General features: G+C 25.6%; 2 protein-coding genes across 3 annotated transcripts; one reads left to right on the forward strand and one right to left on the reverse strand.

Moving 5' to 3' along the window:
* Positions 1-5,001: 5,001 nt before the first annotated feature.
* On the forward strand, positions 5,002-5,937 carry Rpb12 (DNA-directed RNA polymerases I, II, and III subunit Rpb12). Its single transcript, XM_011507112.1, has 4 exons — positions 5,002-5,023; positions 5,105-5,250; positions 5,389-5,481; positions 5,912-5,937. The coding sequence occupies exons 2-4, from the start codon at positions 5,193-5,195 to the stop codon at positions 5,932-5,934; spliced, it is 174 nt and encodes a 57-aa protein (XP_011505414.1). The 5' UTR covers positions 5,002-5,023; positions 5,105-5,192; the 3' UTR covers positions 5,935-5,937.
* A 421-nt stretch (positions 5,938-6,358) lies between these two features.
* On the reverse strand, positions 6,359-23,756 carry shn (zinc finger protein schnurri). Of its 2 annotated transcripts, XM_011507114.1 has the most exons (8): positions 23,724-23,756; positions 15,309-15,376; positions 14,748-15,164; positions 12,924-14,623; positions 12,297-12,860; positions 12,022-12,208; positions 9,825-10,073; positions 9,199-9,741 (listed from the first exon to the last, which is right to left on the reverse strand). In XM_011507114.1, coding segments are annotated over exons 1-8 (3,654 nt in total). In that variant the 5' UTR covers positions 23,725-23,756; the 3' UTR covers positions 9,199-9,273. The 2 variants fall into 2 exon arrangements, with proteins under 2 accessions (XP_011505415.1, XP_011505416.1); XM_011507113.1 differs by lacking the exons at positions 14,748-15,164; positions 15,309-15,376; positions 23,724-23,756 and adding an exon at positions 6,359-6,541 and having other exon boundaries at positions 9,456-9,741; positions 12,924-14,505.
* Positions 23,757-24,781: the final 1,025 nt, after the last annotated feature.

Below are 24,781 nucleotides of genomic sequence, written 5' to 3' on the forward strand. Positions count from 1 at the left end.
CAGACAAATTTGGTCCTTCGAACCGGATACGTGAAAGTCAGTACATTCGTTCAATACTAGTAAATCAGAAAAAAATTCAGCCATAGTATCAATTACAAGCAGATACCTAAGTCAAGTCAAACAAGGTTTTTTCGATACTGTAATTACATTACTGTTGCACTCTCTATTATAACAAGATGTCGAAACAAGAGAGAAAAGACACTAAGGAACCGTTGAGTTCAAATACATCCACAGTCCACGAACGCATTAATCGTAGCGCAACCAAGAAAAATATATCAAGTGAGTCACATTAAAGGCCCAAACACAATGGACATGCATTGCCACAATAAGAACATTAATTAACAGTCCCAGTGCAGAGCGCACAGACATCAGTCTATATGAAATACTAACAATAAGAAATTTCATTGATGATGTACACAAGAAGTTCACGATGGAACATAGCTGTATAGAAACCAAATGGCCATCATCGGGTATTACTAATGAATATTTTACAAAAAATGTTGTTTTAGAAGAAACCATCTGTTATCCTAATGAATTGGCGGTTATCATGAAGCTGTGAGATTACCAGGCCGAATCGACACAAACAAGCAATACTACTAAGCCCGAGGAGAAGGCACATACAGGAGAGCCACGAGAAATGACTTCTTATCCCTATCCCTAAGTTCTCAGGAGACTATCTAGCTTGATCCATATTCAGGGACCTATTTCAATCAATAATTACAAAGCAAGAAGTTAAGTGACGTACAAAAACTACATTACTTTCGAAACTCCCTAGAAGAATCTGCAGCAAGAATCATATCAGGCATATCTTTGCCGAACACCTCATTAGCTAGAGTATGGAAAAAATTGCTGGAAAAATACAATTCACCCCGCTTAGCACTAAAGTCACTCATAAGATAATTCATCACTGTCTCACCTAAGCTTGTAAAGTCAGCCACAGAATTAGAAAAATTAGTAAGCAGAGTGAATGACCCATTGGAGGCACTATTGCAATATAATATCTCATGCATGGGATTCCATAACAGTGCACATAGCATTAATGTACATCAATGATGAAACAAGAACAGAATGGGAAAGATCACTAGGGGACACAACTGCATACCCAAAATTTGCACAATTAAAAATCTTTCTACTGGCTCAAGTGATTGCACTAGACAACGCGACTGAGATGAAAGAACAAGAAACTTACCCGCAACCACACACATATAACAAGAAATTCGTAAGAACATGTAAATCATCAACTGAGAACGAGAAAAGTGGAAGGTATTTGAAGTTCAATCAAAGTCACCTCATATGTGCTTATTACAATGAAAATCACAAATTATGGACATGCGATCAATTTGAAAAACTCGCTATTAACGAACGAAAAGCTATTGCGAAAAAACTACAGTTAAATACAAACTGTCTATGTAAACACTTACCGAGCCCATGCCTCGGCAAGGAAAACTGCTATAACTGCAATAAAGGACATCATACTCTATTATACGAAGAAAGAAGCCTTACATTCGAAGACTAGCTCATCATTACACACCAGATGACTAGACCGGAAAACTGTAAACTCACTCGATCGAAGACAAACAACGACCCTTCTGGCCACCGACTAAGGTCACTGTCATATCTATGGATCTATCCACTGTCATAATCTATGGAATAGGCAAGACACATCGCCGATACAAATACTAGAGATTATTACATTCACACTTCAATCAATTCACTCACGGGATTCAGTTACGGTTCACGCTTATATACATCAAGTTTTTAGCCCAAAAAGCACTTACCAACTAATCACAGAAATCATTCATACCACACGCAGAATCAAACCTCTTACTCTAGAGAAGGCATCAATTTAGAAAACTACCGTCTTGTACAGCCTTGATATGCTTCAGACCGTCAGCAAAGGAGGCGAGAGTTATGGTCAATATCTTATAGAAGGAAATTACAAATTAAGAGCTACAACCATTATGGAATGAACAGCGTTAGATTTGAAAGCTATAAAAAAGGTATATCCTGAATCTAAATGAACATACAAAACAGGACTTTAAAACATCCATTGCTTATAATTGGAAAGAAAATTTAAATGATCGTACTGAAAGTGATATTATTGTTTTAGTAAAGGATTATTATTCGAGATTGAAGCCAGTTTCAAGACCGGCTATTGCGGCATCGCCGGCCTTTTAGATCTCAGATTTCTGTAAGCACTTAGACGAGAATTTTTCGTATACTTGTTATGTTTTGGTTTCAAATGGCCCGTAATGTTTATATGGTCTTCGGGTAATAACATCACCCGGAAGTCTCTATCGTTATTACGCCTTATTTTTCTTTCGTCGAATTTTCAAAACATCTAGATTTTTCTTTCTGCACGTCATGTAATATTCCAGTGCAGCAACGACGATGCTTTGTTGCCAGCTAAGTGAGCCGCTACGTGTATATATAAGGCAAGCACGCAGCGTGCCTAGCTCTCTTACTAAACACCTCTTGCTAAACATGTCGTGCTGAACCACCCTTACTGAACTGCGCTTGCTGCTAACATCTTGCCGTGACCCGACCGTAGAGAACCGACCGCAGTGAATCGACCACAGCGAACAGATCTAACCCTCTACGAGTAGAAGCCATGGCACGGGTCTCGGTCTGCCCTCAGCAGGACCGCCATGGAACAATCAAACCTTCGGTTCGTGCACGTATTCAAAAGGCTTATAAGCTCATTGTAATTCTAACTCGCGTTCACTTAACTGTTATTATACTCAGTGTTTTAGTATATACTGTGACGACGACATGTGGCCGCATGTTGGGCAACCAACTTAAAAATACACGTGCATTATTAAAAAGATACCAGCAAGACTAGGTAGTGATTTTACAGTGAAGCCAATTGGAATAGTAAACAATGGGGACACACCAGCCACGCAGTAAATCTACATATCTTGTCGGCAGTTTAGAAGGTACATCTCCTTATATTATTAAATAAGCTAGTCGCACACGCGCAAAATCACGCTTCAGAAAACTGCCTTTAAGAATCGACTGAGAATGAGTACGCTCTCTCGAACTAACACTTCGAACACCGTACAGCCCTTCAAACAGTCGACACAAGTGACGCAATGCGTATATTACATTGTCAAGGCTAGACAATAATTTATAGAATAATCGACTGTAAATACATTTTCATCAAGTCCTTCAAAGTTCGAATGCTTGTCATTTATGATACTTGCATGTGACTAGTTTTCAATTGCTCCCATCATAATTAAAAACATAATTGATTACGCACCAATTTCCATCAAGACTTTTTACACTCTATCAAGTATGATCATTCTTTCTACCAAGCATACTTGACTTCAAACACCATCTTATCATGCTCTTTGATGAGCATGATCGACTACACAGGCTAATATTTACAATATCAGCATAACCTCAATTCTCAAGATACACAATAATTCTAATAGCATTTACAACATTCAAAAGCACAAGGAAACACACTCACTACTACAATAGAATAATTTTCTCTCTCAACAACAGTACAATATTATTATAATATTTAACAAATAATAAACATTGTTTTTACTTCAAATACATAATACATAATATTTTTCAGCCCTTCCACTTATTATTTCCTCTTAAGTTATCATGACGAGAGACTAATCCACTGAACTATTGAATTGGCAGTTCGAGCCATAAAACAAATCCTTCATAATCGAACAATAATACATACTTATCTCATAAGTTAGCATTCTATGCCAAGTACAGAAAAATTTGGCGGACTAGAGCAAAATTATTCAAATACTCATCTTGTCTGGGATCAAACTAAAAACCTCCTTATGATGGTGGGTGGAGGCTTGCTGGCAAGTGGAAGGGTCAATGCAATTATTCAATACTGCCCTTTATGTTTATAGTCTTTCATTTTATTAAACATAATAAATAATGAATCGTTAAAAATCTATGAATATTGGAATGAGTGTATGATATAATGAATATATTGGTGTTTCTTCAGTAATGGTGGTGGCGATAAGTTTGTAAGTGTGTTCTTGATAGCCTGGAGCGTGATTCCCCTTCTTCCTTGTGGTTGAGTAGTTGTAGTGGGGAACTCGTGGTGGTAGGGGAAATAGGTGGTAAGGGTGCCGTCTTGGCAACCGGCGAAGGGGTGAGCTGTAGTGTAAGAAGTGGTGGGAGAACGTCCGTGTGACGTCACAGCTTGTGTCCGTGAGCTCCAAGGTAGTGGTGATATTGGTGCACGTTCGTGTGCTCGATGCGAGCGTAACTTGCGGTGTACAGGCAAAGGTAAGAGCTAGCGTCGGTGTTACTTACATGCATAATAAAATAAATATTTATGTGCGTAATATATATATATATGCGTAAATATTATTATTTACTCACTATATATAACAAAGTAAATGTAATTAGTTCAACTTTATTTCTTTAAAAAAATTGTTTTCCGTTAATTATATCACATTATTAAAGACCATAATTACAATTTTTGAATTGCAAATAAGAAATATAAAACCAAATTCATGAAACTAATAAACATTCATATATGATTTTAATTTAAGAAATATAAAAAAAAATATTTTTGAGATACTGATATAAAATATATAAATTCAAATAATAAATTAATTATATTAAGTTATTATTCATAAGTTAAAACAAATTTATAATTTTAAATATTCATGATTTATAATTTTTTATAATTTCTACCCGTGTCTGTTATTGGTACTGGATAAAATAGCTGCAGTTCATAGCACTGCAATACAATAGATTCTATTCAAATGAGCCAATAAGCTTAGTTCTCTACTACACTTACCTAAAATGAGTGGAGTCCTTATATTTCGTATTTCCACTGTTTTTCCGATTTTCTTTTAAGTTAATTTTATTATGTCGTCCTTATATTAAAGTTTTCAAATTAATTTTTTTCTATGGAATAATACTTTGATAATCCAGTAAATTAAAAATATCATTTTGTTTTAAATATTTTTAAAAATTCAGTGGTTTTTAAGGAATTAAAAATATTAGAATTTATATTTAACTGTTATTTTAAGCTGTATACATTTTACTAATCGTATAGTCTGAAAAATATTTTAATTTGTAATCATTCATATTTAAATTTCTGTTTATTCGATAGTTACAATCGTGTAAAATAAATAAGGTTATGAAATATTGTTTCATGTGATATTTACTCTTGAAAACGTAACACAAATTTACCACAGAATATGGATTCAATTAAAACTGATAATATACCGAAACAAGCTATGGTATATATTTGTGGAGGTCTGTAAAAATTTAAAACTTATGTATTTCACATAACTTTTTTATTACTTGGTATCCAAAAAATGAAATATAAATAATCAATTTAATTATTTAATATCTTATGTTAATTTTATTTACATAAATTAATTGTATGTATAGAATGTCATCACGACAATGAAATTCGTCCAAGAGATCCCATACGGTGCAGGGAATGTGGTTACAGAATCATGTACAAGAAGCGTACTAAGCGTCGTATCCTTTTAATTTAAAAATTTCATATACTTGTTTCTATATTAAAATTAAAAATATGTCAAATCTTTTATAAATTTACAGATTTTATTTTATTTTTGAATTATTATACAATTTATATTATATTAATTAATAAAGAAAAATTTCTTTCTGATATATTTAATAAGTAGATTTGTTAACAAAAAATTTTTCAATATTAAATAAAATACCATCAGATTAAAACAAAGAATTTGAATAAATAAATAGATTTTGTTTTAAAAAGTACTAGTTAAAATACATTAAACTATTTTTATAACAATATAATAAAATAATTTAATATTATAAGTTTTGTTATACTAATATTAATGTTCTAACTATTTCAGTTTTGTATAAAATGTATATAAATCTATATAAAATTAAATTATAATTTCTACTTCCTTAACATTTATTATAGTTGTTGTATTTGATGCTCGTTGAATAAAACAACCACGAACACAGACATTAATTGTAATACCCTTGTATGAAAACTTAAATTTGATTGAAATTAATCTTATAAGTAATGTAATATAATTTTTAAATAAATCAAATTTATCATTAAAACATGAGTTCATTATATTATTTAACCTCATTATCATAATATATATTAAATATTATATATAAGTTATTTTTATTTAGTATTATGTATATTATTTGGATTATAAATTTCAACTTATAAATATAATCTACACATGTTTACAAGATGTACAGAAATTTATTTCATTATAATATTAATGTCCATTATTTATTAATATTTATTGTATAAATTGTATTTTTTAACATTACAAAATATAAACAACACAATTAAGCAATAATTTTATATTTACAATATATAAATTACATTTCTTTTATAATATAACAGGTCTTAATTATTAATTGTAAAAAAATGTTTACATAATCTTGGCAGAATATTGGAAAAGTTAACACGATTATTTTCATATACCTATTTTTATATATATGTATGTGTGTGTGTGCGTGTTAATGTATATATCTAAATTTTATATTAGGTCCCATTAATTGATATCCATCAGCAAAAGCCATTCTAGTTCTATTAAAAAATAATGTAATAAGTATAATTTATACTATGTTAAATGTAACTTAAAGATATATTTAATCCTAATTAAAATTATTTTTTATTTAGTATTTATATACAATCATAAAACTATGGTTTCTAATACATTTATACAATTATAAAATATACCAACAATTTGTATTAGTCATATAATTTTAATAAACAAGTAATTTACATAAGTGTAATAAATGTACTTAGTTCAATACAAAATAGATATTTTAAAAATTTTATAGGAATATGTAAACGTATCAATGTGAACTTTATTTCAGAAATTTTAAAAAAAATAATTTTAGTGATATTAATACTGAATCTGAAAGTAGCCAAGCCAATATAAAATTTTTTAAATTTAAATAATAAATAGAACCAGTTAGAAAACATGAATTTTTTTTATTTAGAACCAAAAGTAAAATTATTAATTTTCGATATGTAGATATTTTATAAATTTTAATATAAATATGAATTCTAGCCCTATAAAATATAAATTTATAAAATATGTATACAAAATAATTGTGTATGTATGATAAATTTTAATCCATTGTTAACTCGGCCTACTAGAAATATATGCATGTATATAATAAGAGCTTCAGCATAGAAAGACTAATTATAGATTCTATAAAATTTAAAATAATCACATATAAATATACATTATTTTATATTACATATATAATGTTTGGCAATAATATTCATTTTATAAATATTTTCTGTAAATGTAACGTTAATATTGTTAATAATGATTTAAATATGTAAAGACATAGATACACTTCATTAAATTAATGTATATATACACTTTAAAAAGAAAAGGTATAATTTGAGTAAGATTTATCCAAATTTATGATTATAAAAAAACGATATTCTACAATTAATTTGTAAAATATTGATTTTAACATCTGCATTATCCATATGATATTACTGTTTGAAGTAATATATCAAAATAATAATTTACTTAAATTACTATTTTGTCTATATTATTAGGGAGTATTTAAAATTAAATGCAATGAATGAATAAACTATTATGTTCAGAAACATAAGAACTGTTTTTACGTTATCTCTAATAGTTAAAATAAATGTTTTTAAAACATCATTTGAGGAATCTTCTAATAATATCATTTTTAAATTATTTTATTTATTTTCAGAAACAATAAATTTTTTACTTTTTGTTATACATATAATACTCTGTTATTGGCGTAAAATATTTTTTAATATGTCATATTCATGTATAATTTTGAATTACTTGATGTATTTTGTTCAATTTTTAAATTACAATCAAGTATTTCACTTTATAAAAATACCTATTGATATGTAATAAATGTAAAAATAGTTAACAATATTTTAATATGATCAAAATTAAAATATTGAAATCTTAATTTGTCAGTCCTGGTAGAAATCCAAAAAAAAAATTTAATTTTGATACAATAGCATTTTAATGATGATTCTAATTTATAATTTATAATAATTAATAATAGTTCAAACTTATTGATTAAAGTATATGAAAAGTATAATATAAAAACAAGAAAAATCACAACAGACACACAAACACAAATTTCATATAAATTTATATAGGAGGAAATTATGCTCTAGATTCAATTACAATTTTCTTAAATATAATAAAATTGTGACAGCCTACAAATTAAATAAAATTTCTATTAATACATTGTTAATATAAAAATTTATAAGGACTAGCCATTATCACGTTTCTGGATATTACACAGGTACTGAAAACATTAATCCTGTCAAGCTTAACTTGTGAAGTAAATGTGAATTTAACTCTACTGAATATATATCAATCATGTATATAGCTAAAATAAATTACATATTTAATGTAAAGATATTTTAAAATGATATCACTAATCTATTAAATTTTATAAAAATTTACTACAATAGTAGTTCATAAAAAAATTATATTTATTTTTAAAAATATTTACTCTTAAAAATGTATTATTTCTGAATTTCAATAAAATTATACAAAAATTAAAGTATATTATGATGTACATATTAAATAGAAATATTTTCTGAATTTTTCAAAATTTATAAAGTTGTATTCATTTTTTACATTTAACTAAATGTTTAATTATTTTATGCTCCAAATCATATTTATTTTATAAGAGTTTTCGAATATAAAATAAATTTATTTTTTATTATTTACGTTTACTCATGTAAAACTGAAATTTTTATATTTTATAAACAATGCCAATTAATTTCTTAAAAATAAACTGTAACATACTTAGTACTAAATATATACAAATTTGTTTTTTTGAATGCTTACAATATTGTTAATTATATCTCACCATCAGCATTATATACATATATAACGATCTGATGATATTTTTTTAAGATATAATATGAATGAATAATATAATACTCTTTGAGGTATGCTTTAATATTTTCATAAAATATGCAACCACATACAGGGCATCAGTATTAAATTATCTTTGCTGCCACCATAACAGTATTTAAAAAAATTATACAAATAAATGATAAAAGTTTTATAAAAGTTCTAAATTAATTAATTTGATTTCATTTTTAAATGATTTATGTACTTTATAGAAGTAAGTATATATTTATGCAATATGCCATAAAAATAAAAAAATAGATATGCGATAAAATTTTAAACGATTTAAATGCGCATAAAACTAAAAAAATTTAGTCGATCTTTTTATAATTTACTAAAAAATAGTATATCAACACAGACACTAAAAGATTGCTTGGCACTAAGTAGCATCGACTCTATGTTCTGCTTCAACTTTCCTAACTGTACATATTTCAATTCCTTTAAAATCGTGAGTATTCTCATTTTCTTTAATTTTATCTTTAATATTTGTTAAAGAATCAATTATGGAGCTATTATTTGATTCGATATTATGCTCAACAAAACAATGTACATGTAGCTCACTCAAATTTTGCACTGATGTTGGACAGAGGTGGCACTTGTAAATAGAATTTTTTCTCGCCTCGTCCAACTTTATTTCTGCTAAATTTATATCGCTTGATTGAGTGCACTTTGTCATGTAACAGTTTTGAGATAAATGAGTTTCTGTACATTGTTGAGACGTTGAATGAACCGGGTTAGTTTCGTCCTCATCGGATGAGCTATCACCACCACTGATCACAGGAAGCATTCTTATCTCCCACTGCTCCAATTTACTAGGATCTTTCTCAAAAAGTTTTTGGGCTATAATCTACAAAACAATGAATATAATAAAAAAAATTTACATAAATTATTATTCGAATGAAAATTGACTAAAATTTACTGAAAACTTACTTGAAGACTAGTAAGACTAGTATCACAGTCATTTGTATCAATGTCATTTAAGTTCACGCTAGATCTTTCTATTTCAGCGTATGTGCCAAATGGTAATTTGCGTAGACATTCAAGTTTCATAATATGCATTTTGCTACGAAGATGTTTGGCTAAATGTCCATGAATGCGAAACGCTGACTTGCAATCTGTACACTTAAATGGGCGAGGATTACTCGCCGTCGCTGCTCCAAATGTTGATGTCATACTTACCTATAGAAAACAAATATACATCAGAGATTTGATAAATTAACTCATTAAATCTTATCTAATTAATATCTTATTTAAACGTAATACTAAAAAACATAAGAAAAGTAAATTTAATTTGTTGTCCGTTTTATTTTTTTAGGTACAAAAATATATATATATTTATTTATCATAGAAATGAAAATAAAACTAAGAAAAGAAAAGTCAAAATAAAATTTAATAATTTACTTTAATAAAATAAATTAAAAATGTGATTACAAATAATATATATTTTTAACAAATTTAAAAGAAATGCATTTGTAATATATTATAATTAATATTTTATAAATAAATTAGCTTGTATTCAGTATCAAAATTTTATATAAATGCACATAATGCTTTGAACTTCCAGGATTTTAAATTTTACCGTTTTTTAATTCTGTGTGTAATTAACAAAATCGTATATAAATGTTTTTATATATTTGCATTAAATATTAAAACATTTTTCAAAGTTTTTAAAATTAAAATCAAAATACATTTAAAAAAAAGAAAATCAGTATTAAGTATCTATTAAGTAATAAGTATTAAGTAATATAATATAAAACAGAATAATCAAAAGGTAAATTCATAAAATATTAATAAAGAAATACTATAAAATAGTTTTAATAGATAAATATTCATTATTTAAAATAACCGTACTATTAATAAAATTTCATATTTTTTATTAAGCACATTTAAATAATATTATTGATGATTTATTTATTTTTTCAACATTTATTGTATATTAATATTTATATTAATATTTTAATTATAATTAATGTACAATAATTACCGTTTATAATAAAAAGTTTTTAAAATATTACCAACTGTATTAAAATATAATTTTATTGTTTTTGAAAATTACATTTGCTATCAAAACAAATAAATTGAAAGTAATAAAATATCTTTTTTTTTTCATTAATTTTGATTGATATAGTATATAATGTATATAATGTACTGTATATAATGTATATAATGTATATAATGTATATAATGTACTTTGAATATATAATAATTGAATAATGTAATTATTAAAAAAAATTAAATTATTGAATTTAAATAATTTTCGAATTTAAATATGAAATTTTTTGAATTTAAATATACAGTCATCTATGTATAAAACAGATGACTGTCATATTTGGAAAGAAGTAGTGAACATAAGTGTAAATGAAACTTATTACAAAATATGAAAATCTTGTAGTTTAATTTACAATAGAATTAAATCTTACATAATATACAGCTTTATTTTAGGTTATATTTAATATTAATTGTTTAATTATATTTAATTCATATTTACAACTAATAAATCAAAATTATTTTAATATAAATGAAGTTATATTTATTTGGATTAATTGTTTTAAGGTTTCCTAAAATAAATGGTCAAAAGTAAATACATTATAAAAATGTGAATAAATATTTTCAAATATAAAATATACATAAATTATTTTATCGACTTAATAAGTTTGCTACTTTTCGATTTTTGTAATCTGTTATTAACATTTGATACAATCATTTATATAAAAAATGTAAATCATTGAAAAAAATTTTTAATTTATTTTGTATTTCAATATAAAAAAATGTAATTTGATAAACTGCATTTTAGTTATATAATAAACTACATATAAATTACATTATTTATGCAGTAAATAAATATAAACATATAATAAATTATAAAAATATAATATAAAAACACGGAATATTTCAATTATTTATTATTTATAAATTATTATTTTTAAATCATAATTATAATAAGTTACTAACTCAATTGTACTATTAAAATATAAAAATATAATAATAAAAAATTCATAATTCACGATAAATTTCAAAGTTTGAATAAGTATAATAATTTGTAGAAATATATGAAAACAAAGAAAAAAGTTAAGTAATCGCTCGAAATTTGAATGTTTCTTTGAGTTATTTGTTTTTCATTGTTTACCTTATTGTGATGAAGTGTCGATCGTTCATGTTTAGTAAGATGGCCTTTGGTGCGAAAGGAAGTACCACAGCTTTCACATCTGAATGGCCGTTCAAAATAATGAATATTTATATGCAATCTTAACTGACTTGGTTTGCTGAATACTTTACTGCAAATACCACAAACACTACGAGCATCCTCTGATATACTAATTATAATGTATTAAATAATATATTAGAATAAAGTATTAAGAATATTAGCACGTATTTTAACTCAGAGCTATTATAGTAGTTTACCTTGCAAAATTCGGAACTCCAATAGCCGAAGAAGTAGTTACTTGGAAGGCTGGTCCACCTACGACGACCCTCCGCGGAACAACATCCAAGCCAGAAAGTAGTCGTAATGTACTTGAACCAGCACCTCGCCCCGGTAATTCTGCTACCAAACTTGCACGTTCAGCTACTGAAGCCAAACTTGCCAATTCCATTACGGGTTCCTCCGGTTGACGCGTTGTTAAATCTATAGGTGCAGCTGGCTCTTCAGATCGATGTGATAGTGCGACACGACCATATGGGTAGGTAGCCGGTCTATCCGTAGAGAGCAGACCCGGTAATTGCAGTGCAACTGGCCGCGCTAAACTCAACAAGCCTCGAGCTGCCTCACGCTCTTCACCGCCTGATTCCTCGCTTTCAGCTTCAGCTTCAAATTCAGATTCTTCTTCCGACGTAGAGCTATCATCAGTACTATTCTGATACTGTGCTCCAGTGGTCTCTTTAGTATATAATATCCGCGATTCAATGCACTTTTTTCTGTGAGCTTTCGACTTCATGTGCTTGGTGAGATTACCCTTAGTTTTAAAACTGCAAAAAATAGTACATTAAAAAATAGTACATAGCTTAATATACGAAAAATATTTAGTTTACCTGAACGCACAAAGAGTGCACCGATAGGGTCGTAAATTTGTATGAGTTCGTATATGTTTTTTTAACATTGATGGTTTTTTGCAATGGATTCCGCATTCTTCGCAGATATAACGACCACGACCTGCAATAATTGTGGGCGAAACACCCATTAATATTCGGCTGCGCTGTTGTCTTTCTCCATCACTTTTACCATTTATATGGGTGTAATCTTCATTTATCTCAAAACTACTGTCGAAAAGTCGAAGACGTCGAGCCCTTTCCTGACTATCACTTTCAAGACCGCTATCGGGACTGTTTGGAGCGCATGGTCGTTGTGATGAATGTGTAAGGATATCTTCGTGTCGACCACTAGCGAGCGTGTAACCAGCAGGTCGATGTCGTGAATCGTAACGCGCGAGCTCTAATTCCGGCGGTGCCTCTTTACAAATTTTCCAATTAGAATACATAGAGAGACCATGCTGTTGAGTAACGTACATAGGTTGTGGTCTATTAAGTGTGCAATAAAAAAGTCTCGTTGAACACTTAAGACCCAAATAGGTATAGGCATGACCATTTAGATATAACTGTCCATATGATTTCTTGGGTCGTGGCGTTTCTGGACTAACAAGTGTTAATGTATTAGTTATCGGAGTAACACCATTATAACATTTAGGCGTAAAACTACCGAGTTTAAGGGGTAGCGAACTTGGCCGGAGAAACTTGTTTCCGAAAGGTGGCGCACATACTGTAACTCGAGTGGCTTCTTTATCCGATTCTGGAAGACGAGAACTGAACGAATGACTTTCCGAAGTTTGTAGAATACCAAGACTAGGCGCCAAACTTGGTGGTGAGATATTAGGTGCTAATGTAACCAGACCAAGATGGTCAGAATTTCGTGGTACTGATAATTTTTCGATTACTGGCTTTTGAAGCATAGTACCACCTGAGTGGAGACTTGAACGAACAACTATTGAAGCGGTTTCGGATCCAGATACCGGACCCAGACCAGTCATAGTTGTATTTGGCGATCCACTCGAACATGGTTCAATGCGTAAAGTCTTGCTCTCACCAGTACGGTCCAGAATACGAACCTCGCCACCAAACATTTGGAGTGCACTAGGTCGAGAATATCGAGAAAATTCCTCTAACCGAGGTCGCTTTCGAACATCAACAAGCTGAGTATGACCAAGCACAGGTCCCGGAGATGGAAGAGATTGCTGATTTACATAATAATCTGATTCTGATTCCGAATCTAATTCAGATTTAGGTTTATGTTTATGCTCAAATTCAACTTCGGATTTATTTTCTGAATAAAATTGTTTTTCCATATTCAATTCGTGACAGCGCTTACGATGTGCCTCGGGTATAGTGGAATTTTGCTGGCAATGAAGGAGTTCGTGCAAGTGTGGATTAAGTGCTTCAGTGATGGTTCGATTGTCGGCAATGGCACTTTCTATATGCTCTTGTATCAAATTTATTTTCGAATTACTATTTATTTCGTTGACTGCACATTGTTGAAGGGCCATGTGAAATTTGGGCTTGTAAATCTTAACAGTCTTCTGGCTTAAGCTTAAATTAGAAACTATAGGCGAGTGTGTCAATGATGAAGGGATTACAAGAGGTGGTGGTAATGGCGGTAGCAAAGGTGGTGGTGTGCTTGTATCATTACTTGCACTATCTGAGAGACTTACGTCTGAATCCTCTGAAAGTTGTAAGGCAGTCTGCAGGACCTAAAGAGACCAAAGAACGAGAGCTTTATTATTGACAGGTAATTAAAAAAATTTTTTGTCTATCTGTAAATTATAGCTTTAATATTTTGTTTGTGATAAAATAAATCGTAACTACCTTAGTAATATCAGTACCCTCCATCTTAACAGCATGAGCTCTGGATCTACAGTGCTTATAGAGATTGGATTTAGTTTTGAAGGCGAATCCGCAACGTCTACATGGGTAAGGTCTTTCATTTGTATGAGCCCTGATGTGCTTTTGTAAAACGCTGGGTTTAGCACAGGAGAGTTTGCAATACGGACAAATATAACCAGATTTCCGAGACTCACCAACTTCATTAGTATTCGTTGAATCAAGATCAGACAAATTATCTTTTGTTTTAAGCATAGTAACATGTGAAGCAGATGTGGTAACAACTGTACCAACATTTTCGCTAGTCGCAATTTTCTTGAATTTTTTGTGTAGATATTTTGGTTCTTCATAATTATTTTTACTATTGTGATTATTAGAATTGTTATTATTATTATTGTTAATGTTGCTATTATTGTTAATAATATTATGGTTGATAATGCTGTTATTGCTGATGCCACTGTTGTTATTGTTGTTGCTGTTGTTGCTGTTGCTGCTACTGCTGCTGCCGCTGCTGCCACTACTACTACTGCTGCTGCTGCTGCTGATGCTGCTGCTGCTGCTATTGCGATTGTTGTTAGTCAATTGTGGATCGGTCATCGCCACAGTAAAAGTCACTGTACAGAAATTGAAAAATATCTTTAAAGGTAAAGTTTTAATTAAAAATGTATTATTCATTAAATATAGAGCTATTACAACAAATATTGATATCTATTTTTTGGAACTAACTATATTAATAAAGTTAATAACTAACGTATTTTTTTAAATTGTATATTTTAAGACAAAAATATAAAATAAAACGATTATCAAAATTTTAAAGTGTTATTTTTGCCGATTACTATAAGCTTTTCATTTTATTTTATAACTTTTGAGAAGTATAAAATATTCGTTAATATTAAATTAATTCACAAAAATTTCCTTTAGATAAATAATACTTAAATAAAAGGCAAATAAACAATTATTATTAATTAATATTCTGGCAATGATTGTGGAAACTATAACTCATCAATTTATACAGAAGTGTCAAATAATAGAAGTAAATGAACACTAGAAGTAGAAATTGATTGCAGCTCATATAATTATTAATCATTTAAATTTATTTTTATTAAATTAATTTATAAGAATAAATTTCTTCTTTCTCTTCTAATAGTACTCTTGTGAAATGTAAGTGCAGAATCTTTTCCTTTATACTCCAATGCCTTTGTTTATATCATATCATGTTGCATTATTAAATATAAAAATGAAAAATTAATAATAAATTGACTAATAATATTATAAATAAATTATAAATATTGTAATTAATATCATAACTTGTATATTGATAATAGTTCAAAAGACTGAGTTCTACAAATTTATATTTTAAAATGATTTCGATCTTTTATAAGGTAATTTAAGTATTCTTAATTATTGATAGCCGATGTTTACCTTTTATGACTTATCACGTAACATACTATAACACATCATTTTATATTATGTACATGAATAATATTGAATTATAAATAATTTTAATACTGACGCTTTAAGTTTATCGTACATTTAATATTAATTAAGCTAAAAGTTGATTTTATACTAGTATTATAAAAACAATATAATATTAATTATTTAATATAAAACATTCTTAAAATAAACGCATTTAAGGAAGTAACAAATCATAAAATGAATTTTTAAATTCCATTTCTCAAAAATAAAATTCTATAAGTAGAATACAAAAAGTTTATTATCATGTATATTTTTTGTATTGTAATTTTTAATATCTTTTTTCAAAATATTGTTCAGTTACTTTACTATTTTAATCTTTTAACAGAATCAGACTAACTTAAACAAAAATATATATATATCAAATAAATTGTAAAAATTTGTATTTATTTTTTGTAAAAAATCCATTTTATAATTTAATTTCCTTTTTACGTTCTTATATAAATATATATATGTTCTGTATTATGTGTGTTATGTAATTAAATTCATAAACGTATATGACAAAAAAGATATATCCTAATTATTTAATTCGAATACATAAAATATTGTATTGGAAACTAATAATTTTAGAATTATTAACCGTTAAATTTAAAAATTAAAAAAAATATTAATAATTATGTATTAAATACAAACGCATTTTTATTACATTTGTTTGTTATTTTAACAAATTGATTTTTTGTTTTTCCCCTATATTTCCAGATACAATCATTAAGATATTATATATCTTTTTTATTACTATACTAATAAACCCTTAACATAGTCATAAAAAAGATTGATAAATAATATAAGAAAGATTTAAATTAAAAGATTGAAATTAAAGGATGACGAATTACTATATGAAAACCAAAACTTATGAAGATTGGAGAAAGAAGATAACAAAAAATTGAAGTACACAAAGGGATTACAAGAACGTGAAATAATTAGAATAAATAAATATGTGTAAAAGAAATAAAATCGATAAATAGCTAGACTATATATTCAAAAAACAAATTAGTACATTAATTTTTGTAAAGTACATACGTGACTTTAACGTTGCATAAAAAATACTATTTTAATTTCGGTAATTTAAGGTTAGAGTCAAGTTCATTAAGAAAAAGATTATTGTGTTAAATTAAAATATTTCCATTTATGATATTATATATCTTCCGCTTAATGTTACTTATTCTGTGAACAAATAATAATATATTTTACACTAAAAATTCGCATTTCTGAATTTCCTAACATGAATTATTTCTTTAAGAGCACAATAAGTATTATAACTAAGAGAACACGTAAATATTCATGCTTAATAAATTATGCAAATTAAAAAAATTTATATAAATATTAAATTACACAAATATGATGATTAAACACTTAATACATTGTTATACAGAAATATAATGTACTGTGCACTTATTAAACTATAACTATAAATTATCCTTTATCATAAGCTTATTGATACACGGAAGACATGTCAATTACTCAAACTGTTGTTAGCGAGTCGAGTTCACAAGGTAATGTTCAAAATTCAAATAGTTATATTTAAAATGCAGTTTACGAATCACATATATCCTTGTAATAGATGCAGAACATGTGTAGAAATATGTAGCAACCCATACACGTTACTGTGACATTTTTAACAAAATTAAAAAAAATAAAATATAAACAAAATAATATAAATATCACATATTTGGTTATATATTTTTTAAGGTATTTAATTATAAAGTAAAATTTATGACTTATATATCAATAAATGTATAAATAAATTTATTGACGTTATAATTTTCAAGGCTCTAGTGTACTTAAATATCTTTTTAATATAAACGATATATTTGTTAGTAATGATTCATAAAATGTAAAATTTCGATTTTATCAATCGAAAATTAATTAAAATCAGACTAAATAATTTAATTAATAAAATATAGCGTTCGTCAATACATTTTGAATGGATTAATTTTTAATTTAAAAACTAATTTTCTGATTGTTTAAGCAATGATTAATGGTGATTAATTATTAAGATAAGCGTGCATAATTTTCAAAATCTAGTCATTCTTTTTATAAATGACGTACACATTTTTGAAGTTGAATTTTTTTAGTATATCATCAGTAAGTATATGAACTAGTATTATTTAAGAAATTTTATTAATTTGTAAAAATAAAAATAAAAACTAAATTTGATACATTTTGTCAAAGTAAAATGATGAAGAAATTAAAAAATTTAAAAGTAATTAATTCTATATATTAAATAATTTTAAAAATGATTAACAACGCCTGCTAACAAAATGACTTTTGTAATGTAAGGCATGCTGCATTTTATAAGTGACAGAAAATATCTTTTTACAATATAAAATCTGAGAAAAAATACTATATTAAACATTTTAAAAGATCATTTATTTTTATTACATAGCAATAATATATATGTTATAATTAAATTTTAATAAAATAAAATATAATAACGAAAGTAGTGAAATATTAAAAAATAAAACAAAAATCAATGTTATTTAAATTGCAACAATATTAAATTATACTATTAAATATTATTTATAATTATTTAGTACTTATCAATTTTAGTTTTATTTTACTACTATTTCAATTTTAAAAATATAAAGAGAAATAAAATCTTGCAATTAATATTTTTAATAACAAATAAGAATGAAATGTTTTTAACTCAAGAATATCTTTAATAGAATACTTCAATTTATAAAACTATCGTACAAAACTATAGTCATTTCTTTTAAATAATTTTAATCAAAACATAAGTTTTAATTACTTAATAATTACAAATATATTAATAAGATATTAGAATCTGAATATTGATCGTAAATTTTAAAGTTTTTTGGTATTTCAATAAATAAATGCTAAGTCTTTATATTTGCCAATATGACTTGCGAAATTAAGGATTTAACTAATATATTACAATAAAACTTGTTATTTACAGTAAAATATCTTGAATTTTATAAAACCAATTATATATATATATATATATATATATATATATATATATTTAAATTTGATAAATATAAAAATATAGTTATCGCGCATATATAATAAGAAAAAATATAATATTTCTTTAATCTATAAAAATAATGTTCATCTATTTTTATCTCGTAACATATTGTAGATCTCTAGTAAATTAATTTACAAAAATAACTCAGAAGGTTCACAAACAATTGGATGTTAATTTATTTGCGTACGTTAATTGCAATAATGTAAATAAGTAGATTTCTAACATAAACAAAATATTTCAGATAAAATTTACCTTACAACTACCTTTATTTAAAGTTTTATTTAAATATAAATTTAAAGTAAATACATCTTACGTATTACAGGCATTTAATATATTCTTATATTAATCTTATATTAAGATATTAGTTTAAAGGCATTTAAAGTTTTTAAATATTTAATTTCATTTCTAAAACTAAGTATAACAATGATAACGGTGTATCCATTTAAATATATACGCTGTTATAAATAAATAGAAAAACAAAGACAGTTAATATTTATTAACATTTAATTTTACTAATAGATCGATGTAATAATTTAAGTGATTAGTTTATATATTTTTATAAAATTTTGACTTCTGATAGAATAATATCATCTATAATTTAAAAAAATCAGATTTTTATATTTTTGAATCTTTTATTGATTAAAAAATAAAAATGTATTGTTTAGATCTACAGATGTAATAAAATTAAATTTTCTTTGAAATGTAGAAATATTTTTACTACTACAATCTAAGTAAGTTATTATTAAGTATACATTAATAAATATTTTAGTATTACAATGATACTAATATAAAAAAGATATTCAATTGGCTAGTCTGCTATTTATTCAAATTCTAATGGTTGTCTCAGTCTGTTAGTTGCATAAGATAATCATAATCTTCCGTTGTGTCCAGTTTGATACCTTGGAAGCACCGCCGATATCTTGGAAAAAAATTATTTTATTCCTTTCGAATGCGGAATCTTCTGCCATAGTCATGCAAAAAAGTTCTAAAGCGATGTGTATTCTTTTTTACGGAATTTTACGGAACGTGTGTACCTTCTTCACAACAACGAATCAATAGTTTATTGACGAATTCGTCAATAGTTCATTTTAGACTCTACTCTAAATTTATTCCACTCATTTTAACCTCCGCCCAGCAATATGGCATTATTCAATGATATATAAAATTTGTATACAACACCAATTAGATGTAAGCAGTTATAATCCCTGTTTGAGAAAATATTCGATTACAATCTCTTTTTTCTACTCTCTCATTTTTATACATCATATATTTGGTTCAACATCTTGTTTTTAATAATAATTTAAATTAATAATTTTTAATAATTTCAATTATGATATCAGAAAAAGAAGCTTTTCCCGTTTATTAAGATTCGCTAATACCATGAAAATAGCTTCGGCATAAATTTCGATATAAAATTCTGAAGTACAACTAATTTTAATTTCGCTTTTAAAATCAATGTAATAATGTAAATATAAATAGTGTGAATAAAATAAATAAGAACCGAATATTTATAAAATATATTTTTTCTAAAACAAACTATGTTTATAATTATTAAAATTAATAGGTTTAAATTTTCCTACGATAAAAGTATGATACAATTCTTGATCTTTACATTAAAATATCAAAATATTTAAACCAAACTCCATTCCGCCCTTAAACTATCTTTAAAAATATTGGAAATAAAATTTAAAAAAGTAAATTGTAAAAATAGTATAATGAGTAATAAATAAAATCATAAAATCTGTATAAAATACATAAAATAAATTTTATTTTTCACTATATCTTTTTCCTGAAGCATTCATTTCAAGATTCTGAAATATACATCAGTTTTACATTTGTAACCTTTATTTAACAAAAATTGTCACTAAATTCACTTATTTTCATTTTCATTTCATTTACAAAGGCTTTCATATAAAGAAAATAAAGAAAGTGAATAAAAAATATATTTTAGAATATTTGATTGTGATATTATTAAACTTGCAAAATGTATATCTATAAAAAGTACTTTTTTAAATTGATATATGTAGCCTTTTTACTTAATTTCGCACATAAACTGTCTAATACAAATGCTAAGTACTCACCTGAAACGAGTTTCTCTTTTTGAAGATAATACATAGTTAAAAATAATGATCAAGAAATGAAATTGATTAGTAGGTATTTTATTGCTGATCATGTTTTTCTATTATTTACGAAAAGGCTATTTTTATAATGAAAATAAGACAAAGTTCTTTAAAATAGTACATTACTTAAATATTCTTCTTGAAAGTAAAAAAAAAATGTTTTTTATAGAATAATATTAACATTATATTATTCGTATTTAGTGACTACTAATATATCTAAAATAAAAGAAAAATTTTCAAAACATTTTTATTTTGTTTAGCAGCATGTTGTATCAATTAACTACATTATTTCTTTTTAATATAGTTCGCATTCATTTATTCAAGTTTGCAAATTATACCAGCTTTATTAAAGAAACTCTTTTAAAATTTATCGCTGACCACTCGAATCAACAAAACCATTTACGTTATTGTTTAATTAATTCCATCAATATATCATATTTAAAATACTACATATTATTTATTGAATAATATTTGTAGCAATCGACATTGAAATATCAAAAAACTGTACAGTTTGAATGAAAATATGTAGAGGTTATACTCTATTTTACAGCATTAACACTTCTATTTATTTACATATATATCCGACAAATCATATTAAACAACTTTTTATAAGCTGATAAATGTTTGCATTACCAAGTGGAGATGAAAAAATGAAAGATTTAAGCTGATTTTTAGTTTTAATCATATGCTACTAATATTAACTTTCGGTATTAGGACAATTAATGTTTTTTGGCAATTCGTCTGTTTACCTCATTTTAAACATTGACCAACAAATCCGTTTTCAGCTAATATTTATCTTTCATTCATCAAAGAAAAATATTATAAATAGCATTCATGTTTGCATGCATTATTGTGATAACATTATTAAAATCAGCTTATATTAATTATGTTGTTTAATCGTATTATTCAATTATTATAAATTGAATACAATCATTCAGAAAAGAAGTTTTGTAAATACATAATAAATAATATAATATGAGATATTTATATAGTATAGATAATATAATAATACATAATAGTTTTATAATATGAGATTTAGAATTTTTATTTCAAGAAAAATACATAAATTTTTAATATATTACAATTTATTTAGTTGCATCACTTCTATTATTTAATTCTCTAAAGTTAAAAACAAATTACAGTTATAAATCAAAAGTTTTATCAGCAATTCGCAATAGAAATAAATGTAGATGATTTGACACTATTGACATTAAGCCAACAAAATAGAATTGATTAAATTTAATATTGATGTTTAATATGAATAGTAAATTGTATTTAAATCGATAAGAAAGAACGTCTTTATATAAATGCATCTGTTATTTTTGTTATTTTGTCGATTAAATGCGGCTAATTAAAATTTTTTTAATTAAAATTTGTAATTAGAAATTACATAATTTTGTTATTAAAATAAATGAACATATAAAGGGCTTGCAAAATTTGATTTTTCTTAGAATTTCAATATTATTATTTAAACACATATGTTATATGGAACGACATGAGCAATTTGAATATATTTCATGTTACTACATTGTCATTGAAAGATTTTGAATTCAATTATGATTTATCGATCTAAATAGTCTTACGTGCCATTTCTTCAAATGTTTATATTAACTTCCATTTTGATAACAGTTGTCACGTTTGAAAATTTTTTAATACCAGTTTCTAAATATTAAAAAATTATTTTTCATATAAAGATTTTCTGAATTTTACTTTTAAATACAAATACATTTAATTAATTTATTATTTCATAAAATTATTTCAATGATAAAATACATTTCAATTTTGTATTAAAATATATAATCCATTAAATGTAATAAATAAAATATATACGATTTGCAAAAAATCATCATTTTTCTATTACAAATATGTAAAGAAATATAGCCCGTAGTAAACGTTGAATAAAGTGAATAAAACATTCCAATTTTATATTTACACATCATTTTATTATTAAATCAAAAAGAAAAAATTTAGTGAATATTAGTTTGTAGTATATAGTAATTAAATATTTATTTACATATTTAGATAAACAAAAAAACATGTAAAACCAAAATATTCCATATGTATCAAAGTATATACAATCTTAACAAGTTCTCATTCAAACAAACATAGTACGTTATAAAATATTTTTATTTTGTATGGAAGTGTTCATAAAAGACCTGAATTTTACTTATTTGAGTTTCTTGTGCCAACTATTATAAAATTTATATCCTGTAACAATAATTTACAGAAAATAAATTATTATATAAGTATACAAAATTCTTTAAATTTTCTGCATTAAAGATATGAGTTAAAAATTTTTACCTTAAATATGGTTTTATTATTATTATATAATAGAACTTTTAAGAAAATTTAAATTGAAAAAAAAATTCTAAATAAACTTACTTAATCGGTTGCACCAGGAAATTCATGAAAAACGCATTGAGTTACTGAAAAAAGACATTTAAATTTCATTAATTTATTTATCATATTTTTAATTTAATATATTTAAGCCAGAAAAAGAAGCGTTGATTTAAGGCATTTACCAAACAAATTTCAATTTAATGACTTTCAAATTAGTTCAAATTCACATTATATTTTTATATTATTTATATTATATGCGTAAAAATAATTTGAATATAGTATTTTTATTTGTAATTAAATATTTTAATTATAATCTTTAATGTTAGATTAAATCCTATAAAAATACAAACATATTTTTGGAACACAATGAAACCCCATTAGTTATTTAATATGTAATCTTATATATTCAGATATATAATATGAATATCATATTTAAAATTTTTTAATTTCACATTCAAAGCCAATAAAAATCAATTGTGCATGACTCAAATCGGTTCATTACCAATTTTCCCTCATCTAAATTTATTAAACTAATATTTTATAGAAGATAATTTTCTTATTTATGACATATAATATGGCATATTTAAAATATATATATAAAGGAATATATAATAATTAGAAAATAGACTAAGAAATTATTATCGGGTTATTTTGATTAAATAATTATATTTACGTAATCAAATAAAGTTTTTATTAATAGATTGAATCATCTATTTCATTGAATATAATCATACGCTATTTCATTAATTAGGCAACATAATGTGATTAATAACAACTTAGTACTTTCTGATCTAAGCAAGGTAAACAGATTATATCATCTAAACTTTTTTTAAAGGAAAATTTATCAAATTACATCGTCAATGAAAGTAAAAAAAATTAATTACCGATTATTTTTTAATTAAGTATTAATATTTTAAATTGAATATTAACTACAAAAAATTCCTTATACAGTTCACTTTGCATTACTATATACATTTATATATTTTAATTTTATTTTAATTCTATTTTAATTCTAATATGATAAAAGTTCTTTAAAAATGATTAGTTTTTTCATGATCAAAAAACATTATTGATTATAATATTGAGAGATTTCAAGCTTT

This window comes from Ceratosolen solmsi, unplaced genomic scaffold, assembly GCF_000503995.2.
Source record: "Ceratosolen solmsi marchali unplaced genomic scaffold, CerSol_1.0 scaffold6, whole genome shotgun sequence".
NCBI classification, from domain to species: Eukaryota; Metazoa; Arthropoda; class Insecta; order Hymenoptera; family Agaonidae; genus Ceratosolen; species Ceratosolen solmsi.

Bases quoted from the DNA above. Each gene is read 5' to 3' on its own strand.
- Rpb12 (XM_011507112.1), top strand. From the start codon at position 5,193: ATGGATTCAATTAAAACTGATAATATACCGAAACAAGCTATGGTATAT. The intron at 5,251-5,388 runs GTCTGTAAAAAT...TTGTATGTATAG, and splicing joins TATGGTATATATTTGTGGAG to AATGTCATCACGACAATGAA. The intron at 5,482-5,911 runs GTATCCTTTTAA...CATTTATTATAG, and splicing joins CAAGAAGCGTACTAAGCGTC to TTGTTGTATTTGATGCTCGT.
- shn (XM_011507114.1), bottom strand. The intron at 12,209-12,296 runs GTAAACTACTAT...CATTATAATTAG, and splicing joins GGAGTTCCGAATTTTGCAAG to TATATCAGAGGATGCTCGTA. The intron at 9,742-9,824 runs GTAAGTTTTCAG...ATTGTTTTGTAG, and splicing joins CTAGTCTTACTAGTCTTCAA to ATTATAGCCCAAAAACTTTT.